This window comes from Lactuca sativa, chromosome 4, assembly GCF_002870075.4.
Source record: "Lactuca sativa cultivar Salinas chromosome 4, Lsat_Salinas_v11, whole genome shotgun sequence".
Classification (NCBI taxonomy): Eukaryota; Viridiplantae; Streptophyta; class Magnoliopsida; order Asterales; family Asteraceae; genus Lactuca; species Lactuca sativa.
Window position 1 is genome coordinate 72,205,249 of NC_056626.2, and position 12,449 is coordinate 72,217,697.

At 35.6% G+C, this 12,449-nt stretch overlaps 1 protein-coding gene across 1 annotated transcript; it reads left to right on the forward strand.

The window, feature by feature from the left end:
• The first annotated feature begins 11,334 nt into the window (after window positions 1-11,334).
• On the forward strand, window positions 11,335-12,156 carry LOC111909512 (uncharacterized). Its single transcript, XM_023905324.1, has one exon. The coding sequence runs from the start codon at window positions 11,335-11,337 to the stop codon at window positions 12,154-12,156; it is 822 nt and encodes a 273-aa protein (XP_023761092.1).
• The last annotated feature ends 293 nt before the right edge of the window (window positions 12,157-12,449 follow it).

The following is a 12,449-nucleotide window of genomic DNA, read 5'->3' on the forward strand; positions in this document are numbered from 1 at the left end:
AATACAAAGATGAGATGGAAATAAATCTATAGCAGAGGTTATAAGCCGAAAGTTGAATGACAATGTTATCCTAGTTTTGAGTGTATCTGGTTCTAACTTTCATAGGGTTCTAGAAACAATTCATAAAGGGATTCTATATCAAATAAACTTTATGAATCAGAATTGGCTATCCTTGAATGAATCTCTGTGAATTGAATAACTGATACTGGCTGCATGAAAAAGAAATAATTCTAACACATAATGTGAGTAGTGTATCAACTAGCTCACGAATAAGATGTTTATTTGTGTGACGCATAAGATGTTTTAGTTTCTCTGGCTGATCACTTCTTGGAAATCTCTTTTTGAATCTCTTTTTGTTTCTCCTTGACTCCTCTACTGACTGCTATGATGGAGTGGTTACATCTATCAGGGTTTGTCGTACGAGAATGGAAGTCTCTAAAGAATCTATGAGATTAAGTGTAACATTGTGGGGTGATCCTTACCGGGTCCTCCTATAATTGCGCAATGTATATAAGTTGTATATAATTTAAGATTAAATAGACCTTCGAATAAATGATCCTACTCCAAAACCACAACCAAACAAGGAACAAGAAGCGAAGCATAGATCACAAATTCTAAGTCTATAAAACCTCAATTATATAAAACCTTGGAAGTATACACTCCAGAATCATAGACCTACCAGAAGGGTCTTTTAAGTTCTCACATAAGTTATTTATAGTGCCTAAAATACTCCTATAGTATTTTAATGTAATGAAATTTGTATGTTTTAAACTTGTTGTTGTCTTGTAGTATCATAAAATTCTCCCATAGTATTTTAACTTTATGTTCTGATCTAGAAATCCCTTGAATAAAGTTTGGTAAGTTTTAAGACTATTGCAACACCACATCACTCCCAAACACATGTCAGTCACATCTCAAATGAATATAGTTGATCAGGTTATATTCATCCCATATATGATTACATAACCGTCCAAGTTTGACCACAGTGTTCAACCTTTAAATACTTATGTTCTGTTCTTCTTGTGATACTTGTTCTAGCATGTATATATGTATAAGCATGTATGTATACTTTTATAAAGTATTGTTATATTTTTAAAAATATACTTTTATTCAGAGCACTTCGACCCCATTGCATTTATAGTTGTATATCTTTTATAGGTTGATATACTTAGTTCACTATAAACAAATGCTCTGATACCAATCTGTCACACCCCCAAACCGGAACGGCGGAAATTTCGGGGGCGGAGGACGTCATATTTAGTATCACAACACATGCATCATAGTAATCAAAGTAACAAATAGCCATTGCATTAATATGAAAGTGTTTACAAAGTATGTGGTTCACAAAAGATAGACTCCCAAAAGTAAATAACAAAACAAGACATGAAGCTACTCTACTTCATCTTCTGAATCCCAGTGCACGTACCTACCTACTAGTTTCCTGAGAATACAAGTTATTTTGAAAGTGTAGATCAACATTTAAGCTGGTGAGTTCATAAGTATTGAAGTGATGTAAAGTATGTTGTAAGTTCTTTTAGAAAATTTCGCCTTTTCCTCCAGAAAATCCTATATTTCCTTATATGATGAATGAAAGTAAAAATGACTCCAAATTCCTTCTATGAGTACTAAATGGATACAAGTTATATAAAATTTAGAGTAAACAGACAATTGATTGTGTGAATCTGCCCTAAGCCCACAACCAAACAAGGAACAGGGAATGAGGTAGAAGTCACACATCCCATTGTTTGTTAGATCTTCACTGTATATAACCCTGGCGTTTTCATTTTCTACTTACGGAGTTAACTGTAATAGTTCTTTATATTTGATGAAAACATTCTTTAAGAAAATCATATATTTCGTTTAGGTAAAAATGGTAACCACAATAGTTCCTTCTATAATCACTTGGTTTATATAAGCTATATATAATCCAATATCGAACGGACAGTTAAATGGGTGAATCTGCCCTAAGCCCACAACCAAACAAGGAACAGGAAGTAAGGCGGAAGGCACACATCAAACTGCCTATCGGATATTAATTACATATAACCCTGATGTATAAACTAGAGTATGTTCTTTCTGTTTCTCGTTAAGTAGTCTCACATAAATGTTATCTTGTTCTTGTTATCGTATGTTCCCTTTTGTTCTTGTTATTGTATGTCCCTCCCTGTTTCTCTTTATAGTATGTTCTTTCTATTTCTCGTTATAGTATGTTTTGAACCACTAAACTATACCTATTATAGTTTACTAGTATGTTTGTTTTGAACTGTCTCTGATTTGTAAAAACAGACTCAATTATCTACTGAGTTATGCTCATGCTTTAAAAATGGAGTTTTATAAATAATAAAGTAACACAGCTTAAAAAGAGTTTTTGAAATGATTTTGATCAGTTATAAAGCATAAGAAATCCTTTAACGTGATGGTTATCACAGATAAACATTTACACAATATCATTGTGTTCAACTTGTATTCCCCCCTTAAAAGCATTTAAAACATTTAAAAGATTGATTATAGGGGTATGAACTCACCTTATGTGGGTGATTTAATTGAAGATTCACATAAGGATGAGAAGTTCCACGAATGAATTCATGTGACACAAATGAGTCCTAAATGAAATATAATGGCATATATAGGCATGTAATTATTGTTTAAAACAACTAACATGCAAGGAAACAACCTTTGGGACTAGGAAACACTTGAAATGAAGTGTTACAATCACATGTGATTGTATGAAAGGAGTTCACGGCCCAAGCATGATCATATGAAGGGTTTACGACCAAGGAAGGATGGTTCGCGGTCCTATCAAGCATCTTTGAAGGTTTCACGGCCACATGAAGGGTTCACGGCCGTGAACTCTTGAAGATCTTTCATTTGGTACTTGTTTCATGTGTGGAAATCAAGTGTTTCTAGGTATGAACATGTAGATGAATGAGCAACTTACGATTTGGAAGCCTCTAAGGTGCTCACGGCCACCATGAACAAGTGTGTGTTCTTGGTGAAAGATGATGATCTTGAAGATCTTGAAGGAAAAGTGATGAATTTATATGGAATCAAAGGGGTTCCTATGTATACACGATTAAGGGATGAGATACTTATGATTTTGAGGTGAAAAGAGAGCCTTTGTTGGATGATACTTGAGAGAGAATGGGGTGATTGTGGCCAAGAGAAGAAGAAGTGAAGAAAAAGTGGCAAAAATTCATCCATATAGGTGGGGTTCATGGCCTAACAAGGGTTCACGGCCGTGAACATGGACCTTGGCCGTGAACCTCACTTGTTGGGGTTTTATGGCTCATATATTGTTCTAGGCTCTTGGTTCTTACTTGGTTCACTTCCTAACACACAATCCTTGAGTGTACTAGTCTTAGAACTCATAAAATGACCTTTAACAATGCTAAAAGATAGCAGAAACAAGTCTGACTCTCGATTGATGGGCTGGACTTACAAGTTAAAAATTTTCGGGATGTCACAAAAATTTAGGGACCAAACACGCAAATTTAACCAAACCATAAGGACGATTTCAGTAACTTGTTCATATATATATATATATATATATATATATATATATATATATATATATATATATATATATATATATATATATATATATGCATTATAATTGTATTATAATTCGACATATATGGTGTAACTCTGTTTTATTAACCCATTGTGTAATTTACATCAACACTTCGATTATAGTTAACTATTAAGTCATTTTACATGACTTAACCCATTAGGACAACACCCTTTTGCATCAAGGTACAACTCATGATGCATCAGGTACAACCTATTAATGCAAAATGATACACAACATGTTTTTATGACTTAATACTTCCATAAGTATAAGTCATTCTTTACAGAAAATCATCTTAAACAACTTAATCCATTAAGTTATGGTATTAATTTTACCAAGAAATACTTTTTAAGTTTGGGTTTATCATTTACCCCTTTTAATATACCATCAAAAGCACATGCATGTATGCTAATGAAGCTATTGGAGCTGTTACAACACTCAAAAGTACCAATTTCATCTAACATTTCAGACCCCCCCCCCCCCCCTTTAGGGTTCATCAAACCCTATGTTTTCATCAACCAAATCAAGAACTAGATGAAGGAATCATGATTTCTTACCTTTACAAGATCAATCATTGGGTTCTCCTTTGATTACCCTTCAAGATTGAGGTCCAACACCCTAGAATTGTCGCTTCTGCTATCCAAAAGTGTGTTTATGAGAACTTGGGTAAAATTATCAATATCTTCTCTTAAAACCCGTTGTTTTAGTTAGATGCACAGATGCATCGCGCACTTCATTTAGGCATGCCGCACCCGTGTAGAAATGTTATCCAAACTTTAGACGACCACAACTTACTCATATGACTTGGATTTTGATGGTCTTTAAATCGATGCGTTCATATTAGATTCAATTACAACGTTCTTTTACATTAGTTCTTCCAAAAAGGATTGTATTTTTACTTTTCATCTCATAAATGAAAAGGTATACCTTGTCCATCCTTAAAAATTGCACACCCACACATAGTTTACGTTTATACTACCATATATTCAAGTAAAATGTTTGTCATAACTTTTTATTTAACTTATAAGATTATTACACCCCTCTTAATAGTATTATTTAAGAGAAACAGGTGTTACACGAGCTCCAATGGAATCGAACTTGAAAGCAAAATCCCTCATATCGACCAGACTCTCTCAATCTCCCATTTCTGCAAACTTATGAAATTGATTGTTCATATACTGAAATTGAAGTTTTCTTTGTGTTATATTAGAAATTAAAGAAAAATATGAAATTCAAACTTTTGTTGTGTTCATTTTCAATGAACGCATGGTTGATAACCACCATCACAGTCAGTCAGTGACTTCGTGTCGGACAACTCTAGTAAAAATGCATATGAAGTAGATATGGAGGTTAAATGATTGACGTAGGCCACCTTTTAAGTCATTCGACCGAGAGATAAAAAATATTAAGGGATATCAAATTCGACAAGAGATGATGGATTAATTGCACATTTACACCCCAAATTTTTTTTAACAAAATCAAGAAAGCCACATAGAACGATCTTTAAATTTAGTGTTTAACAAATAAATATAAAAATCCATGTAGATAGGTGTAACCCATTAAAAATCAAATATGATGGTTTTAACTTGTAAAAGGAAAGTTTAGTGACTTCAAATACTCGAAAGTAATATAAGTAACCAAATATGATTAAAGTCAATAGTTTGTTGGCCAATAATGATATTATCCCAATCAAAAATAGTGAAAACTTAGTGTCTTTTGAATCACTTTCAATTTACACACATTGTCATGTTATGTCAGTCCCACATACCCAGCTAGTGCCATGACAACATGCCACAATATCAAAGATTGGGACTATTAGAGTTAGGAGGACGAGAAAGTTTTTGAAATCAATGAACAATCTGGATCTGCTTAAAGGATTGTGTGATCACTTTTCGAATATGCTATTTCACACTATGCATGGTTACATGAAATCCAATCATGTTCATAATCTTTCAAGAATCAATCTCAAATCAAGGCACTAATATGAGACCATAAATTAGGGTCTTATAGAATTCAGATTTTTTTTATAATCAAAGATAAATATCAATCAACATTAAATATTGATATCTCGTAAATAACACTACTAGACAAATAGCCTTTTACGATGCGCAATGTGTGTCGTAAAACGCTCAGACGACGCGCAAATGTGTGTCAAGAAAGGCCCTGTCATAACGAGAGACGACACGCTTTTGCATGTCGTCTATAGATGACCTGCATTTACGACACACATTTATGACGCACAATGCGTATCAAGGAAGCCCCTGTCATAAAGGAACACGACACGTATTTGCGTGTCGTAAGTTTACGACGCACGTTTAGGACATGCATTGCGTATCATTAAAGCCCCTTGTCATAAATGAAGATGACACGCATTTGCGTGTCATAAACTTCAACAACCATTTACGATATACGTTTACGACGCGTCTTGATGATACTCATTTACGCATAATACAAAAATATGGAAACAAATATATACCAAAACAATCAATATCATCCATAACATCATGTCAAAAAATTGTAATACATTGGTATTAAGGGGATCTGATTGTACACTGTTAATAAGAGATTTTCCCTAACTATATAACCTAATACTACATTGCTATTAACGGACACCTTGTTTCAGATATCATGTCAAAAAATTGGCTGTTGCCCACCCGGTGTAGATGACAAGTAATGACTTGAACATTAGCTGAAACAAAAAATGTTTTATTAATCACACAATCAACATCATTTATAAGTACATCAGAATGCATATGTATACTAACAGATGTGATATAATATATACGATCCTGTAAAAAGAAAAATAGCAAAAATTTTTTTTAAGAAATAGATTGCCAATGATAATAAATAATAAAGAAAAGCCTCTTACCTGATGAGAGCTAGTCATGTCAGTTGACTTCATAACACAAAAAAAGATGTAAAAAATTGGCTGTAAAATTAAAACATCATTTTTACCATCAAGAAAATTAGGAAGAAATCCCAACATATCAATGTCTGGAACACTGTCCAACACTGTGTTCCATCCCACCAAAAATTGGCGAACATATGGATTCAAGACATTCATACGCTCTCTCAATAGTGCTATAAATTCTTCAATGCTGGCCAAAAAAACATAAAATTATTAAAAAAAAAAAAAAGCCAAATATTACAAGGGTTTAAGAATTAAAGAAAAGATGATCACCTGAATTGATCGCTATCTGTCATGATGTCCTGTTTCCAACAAGTAGCAAAAAAGTTCAGAAGACTGATTAACAGGCATTACAAAAAGAAAAGGTTGTTTACCTTCACAAGTCTATCTAAAAGATGAGCAGCACTTTGTACATTGGGATCTGAGTCTGCTGAAAGCTTACACAATGCATCGAATATCTTGTTGAAGTGTATAATAAACTCTCCTCTCACAACCTGCAAAGTGGCATGAAATAAGTTCAAAATGTGTTGTATTAAAGGGACTTGTCAAATTTAAAGCCTGAAGAAAGCTTGTTACTATTCTTGATTACATTTACATAATTTTTTTTTTCATTTATATGACTCGTTAGAGATTTATAAATAAATAAATAAATGGCACGAAACCATTAGTCAATCTTGTACCAGAAACATTGGTGTCAACAAACTCCACCATTCTCCATATACGATCAAGTGACTGATCTTTTCTCCATAGAGTGCTGGAAGTGAAAAGAGTTCAAGATCCGAGTTCTTTATTGGCCGGACTTCCAATTTCAAAGAGATAAACTACAATGTTTATGGACACCATCGTGCATCTGCAATATGAAAAACAAGAATTATCAGAGGCACACACAGATGCAGTATCAGAACTCCATCTTGAATACAAACAATTACAATAAACTGCAACTTAAACCACACTACAAAATGTCCACCAAAACAAATCACCATAATACCCCTGGTAAAAAAGAAAAACCTCAAGCCACCCTAGGAACCGGGGTGTTCTCTGGCACTGTAACTGAGAAGAGAAGAGAAGATATTACTTATATATTTGTTTAGAAAAGAAAAAAACGAATCTTACTTTTCGAGGAGTAGGCCGTTTTTTTGGAAGTTTTGAACTAAAAAGACAACAAGGCGACGAAAGAGCATGTACCTCGATCACCAAGAGCACTACCTGTTAAATATATATTTTTCTAAAACTGATACATGATTAAAAATATATATAAATATTTAATGAAGAAGAAAAGAAAAGATTACCTGATCAGAGAGATCTGATAGGGATCCAATAGTGCTTTAAGAAGTGTGTCAAAAATATCATTAAAAAAAGACAGACCTGAATTACACATATAAATTAAACTTTTTCTTTCTTATTGGAAATAATTTAAATAATTATATGAAAATGGTTTGTGTACCTCTGTTCGGTGTCTATTTAAAAGGGTTGAAATTCAGTGCAATGATTCAATACGAGTGGCTTCATATTCACTCGATAACTGCCTGATAATTGAGAAAATAAAAGTAAAGAGATGTTTGTTAATAAAGAGAAAAAGAGTTGAATACTTGTATATTTTATAGTAATAAAAAAAAGTGAGCTTGGACCTTTTTACAATGGAGAGAATTGCTCCAAAATCAAATAAACACACAATGGAATGGAATCCCAAATTCCAATTCCATCAGAATACACAAACTTACAACACGTATTCTTTCTTCTTTATCAGCTATGCAAGGCATGATAGCTCCTAATATATCAGCATAATAAGGAACCAATTGATCACCCCCAAGTTTTCAAACTCATTTATCTGCACAAATTTAATAAAAAGAATTGTAGGAATTCTCAAAAAATCTCATTACAATGGAAACCCCATTTCGTAAACCTTCTCTTCTCATGCTATGTTCCCTCACACTTTGTTCTGGGGACGCTTGCTTCCTTCTGGAAAAAAGAACAAAAGATAAGAATCCATACAATGAATTAAAACAGTTAAAGTAAAAAAGTTATTACTTAGTTATCTTGATAGCCTCGTTGATTGATCGGTCATAATCATCTGCAAAAGTTGCAATTTTTATAGTGACGGGAATAAAATATAAATCATGAATAATAAGATTGAAATTGAGTGTGATTAATGTTACCAAAAGTGTAGGGGTTAGGTGCGATTTGTGCACCTTTTTGCACATCTTTTAGTCCCTTTTCATACATCTATTTAGCATAATTGTTCCTCATTTGTCTTGCATTTCATCATATTCATGTTAGTCTCTAGAACAACCTTATTTGCACACTTTTATGTCTTTTTCAGGTAAACCGGAGGTTGGAACGCGCTTAGGGAAGTGCCAGGAAGCATTGGTGAAGATTTCGGGATGATCGGGCGAAGAATGAAAAAATTGGAAAAATCAAGCTTAGATTCGGAGTCAGAGGGGTACATGGGCCGTGTTGGATTGACACTACAAAACCAACACGGGCCGTGTTGACCAAAAAGAGGAGTTGTTGACCATGCTGAACACGGGCCGTGTCAGATTTACTCTATGTTCAACACGGGCCGTGTTGACCAAAATGTGAGTTGTTGACCATGTTGAACACGGGCCGTGTCAGATTTACTCTAGGTCCAACACGGGCCGTGTTCGACCCAGAAACCAACTTTTGGCAGTTTTTCCTATCTTTCATATTACGGGTTAAGGGCCATTTTTTCACACACACAACATATCAGAGCACATTTTGAGAGGGGATTTCGAAGTTTTTGCAAGGATTTGATCATTTATCATTTGGAAACATTATTTCTCTTATTTGTAAGTTGTAATTGCACTTTAATTCAATATTTTAAACTTGTGATCTTGTTCTAGCCATGTGTGGCTAGAACCCTAGTTTCTCCAATTTCATATTTTGACTTCTTGGTAGTGACTTGAATCATATGACATGATGTTTGTTCTTAATTCCTATCTAATGAATTTGATTTTGCTTCAATCGAATGTTTGATTCTAATTGTGATTCTTATTGGCCATTTGAATTAGGGTTAGGTCGTTCAAGTTATATCATTTACAAAATCCGTAATTGTTTTGTGAAATTGAACAAGTAAAAAGCATTAAATTGATCTCTATTGAATGAATTTAGTGTAAATCTTATTAATACACTTTTACACTCCCGAGCTTATGAGGATTATTGGGTGTTGTTGGGAACATTCACATAAAGCTTCATGCAGTCTTATAATCTAATTCTAAGAGCTTGTTTAGATTAGGTTAATAAGGTTAGGGTTAATCAAAGAGCTTGTCTTGGTTAATTAATGTGGTGAATGGGAAGTGTTTGAGCTTATTATCACTTTCAAGTACCAACTTAGATAGAACTGAACGAATATTGAGTCATCTTTGAGTCACATTGCTAAGTTGTCATACATGAAGTTGGAGTCCTTACAAAATCTGAATTTAATTCACTCATCTAGCTGATTGCGTGTGTTTTTAATTTGTTTGTTTAGTCATTGCACTCTAAAACCCCCATTTTTACTGTTGGTGACCATAGTACCTTGCGCAAAGAGGTATAGACTAATTATCCCGTGTCTCTGTGGATCGACCCTGCTTGCCTTGTACTACCTTTTAGTGCAATATAGTGGGATTCTTTTGGAGTATATGGTACCCCATTATTTGTTGGGTCTAACATGCCTAACAAATTGGCGCCGTTGTCGGGGACACGATGTTACTAATTGTTTTATGCCAAGATCTTTTTGTACAGGTACACCATTGCAACTTGATTCGGAGATAGAGAAGACTGCAAGGAGAATACGGAGGCAAGCGAAGCTTCGTAAGAGGCAACCGGTTTCCGGGACTTCTTCGCCATCTACTCTGCCGGTCATCAACATTTAGGAGGACATACCCCTCTCAAGTGTCTCCGCATCAGAAACAGAAAGTCTCTCACTTTCATCACAACCATCCTCACCCAAAAATACCACTCCACCATCTTCACCTACCTATAATACCCCAAACACTATACCCACAGAAACTTCAACCACTACTCACACCATGGGAGATAACCATAGATGGAATCCACCTCCAAACCCCCCACCCGAACAAACTCTCCGTCAATGGTCGACGCAAGAGATTACTCAACAACCTCTTTGTATCACATATCCAGCTGCCACAAACATTGAACTAAAATCCGGGCTTATACACTTACTACCAACATTTAGAGGTCTGGAAAATGAAGATCCTCACAAGTTCCTCACCGAGTTCCATGTAGTATGTGTGGGTATGAAACCACACAATGTCACGGAGGACCAAATCAAGCTTAGGACATTCCCCTTTGCGGTGCAAGACGCAGCCAAAGACTGGATTTATGACCTCCCACCGGGGACGGTTACTACTTGGGTAGATCTTGCAAGGTTGTTTTTGGATAAGTACTTTCCCTAGATGAAAGCTTCATCCCTGCGGAGTGATTCAAGAAACTTTGTGCTCGATGCCCAAAGCATGGAATTACCGAATATCAGCTTCTCCAATACTTCATTGAAGGAATGACTCCAATGGAAAGAAGGCTTATTAATGCCTCCAGTGGCGGATCTTTACCTGACAAGATTCCTAATGAAATCCACAATCTAATCAAGAACATGGCTGAAGATTCCAAACATTCAATCCATGATGAAGAATGGTACACGAATGCAACCCGAGGTGTAAAGGAGGTCCAAAATCCTCAAATTGAAGCTCAATTGTCCGAGCTTACGAAAGTGGTTATGATGCTAGCCAAAGACAAAGGTGTGCAGCCCACACCCCACCCATGCGGTATTTGTACTCAAGTAGGGCATCCAACCGACATGTGCCCTCAACTTTAAGATGAAGATTATGAAGAAGAAAAAGCCATGGGAGGTTTTCTTGGGTCTAATCAAAGGGGATATGAGCAGCCATGGGGTGATCAAAGATGGAGTAACAATCAAGGTTGGGGAGGAAATCAACAAGGAAATTATCAACCAAGTCAACCACACCAATACCAACAAAGAACACCTTTTCCACCACAAAACTTTCAGCCAAGGCAACCACAACACCCTCCTCAACAATCAGGTTCATCAAGTATGTCCTTAGAGGACATAGTGAAGAGTTTGGCAACTAGTACACAAGCTTTCAAACAAGAGACAAAAGCAAGCATAAAGAACTTAGAGAAACAATTTTCACAGCTTGCTACTTCCATAAGCAAATTAGAATCTCAAGGAAAGTTACCTGCACAAACTGAAACAAACCCAAGGCACAACGTGTGTGCCATCACATTGAGAGGCGGAAAGAGCTATGATGGTCCAAAAGTGTCGGTTGATCAAAAGGAAGAAAAAATAGCGGTCGAAGAGGCAACCAAAGAAGAGAAGAAGGAAGTGAAAACAATCGAAAAGAATCCCTTCATCGCTGAGTCTAAAGCCACACCTGCTCCATTTCCCGAAAGATTAAAGTGCACGAAGAAAGAACAGGAGGAGAATGAGATCATGCGAATGTTCAAGAGAGTTCAAATCAACATTCCACTCCTCAAGGCCATCAAACAGGTACCTAGATATGCAAGGTTCCTTAAGGATCTTTGTGTATCTAAAAAGAAATTAAAAGGAAATCAAGTCATAACAATTGGGGAACATGTATCCGCAGTTTTGCAAAAGAGGATGCCCCCAAAGTGCAAGGATCCCGGTGTCTTTACCGTGCCTTGAAAATTGGGGAATCTTCATGTACCCCGAGCCATGCTCGATCTAGGTGCATCCGTAAATGTGCTACCATATTCTCTTTTCAAATCAATTGGTGTATGAACATTGAGCAAAACCGGTGTGATCATCCAACTTGCCGACCGGTCTTTGGTACACGCAAAGGGTGTACTAGAGGACGTGTTAGTGCAAGTCGATGAATTTATCTTCCCGACTGATTTTTATGTCTTAGATATGGGAGATGATGAATCTCCAAGTTCAAGTTCCATACTTTTAGGTAGACCTTTTCTTAAAACTTCCAA

Coding starts and splice junctions, on each gene's coding strand:
- LOC111909512 (XM_023905324.1), top strand. CDS start 11,335: ATGGGAGGTTTTCTTGGGTCTAATCAAAGGGGATATGAGCAGCCATGG.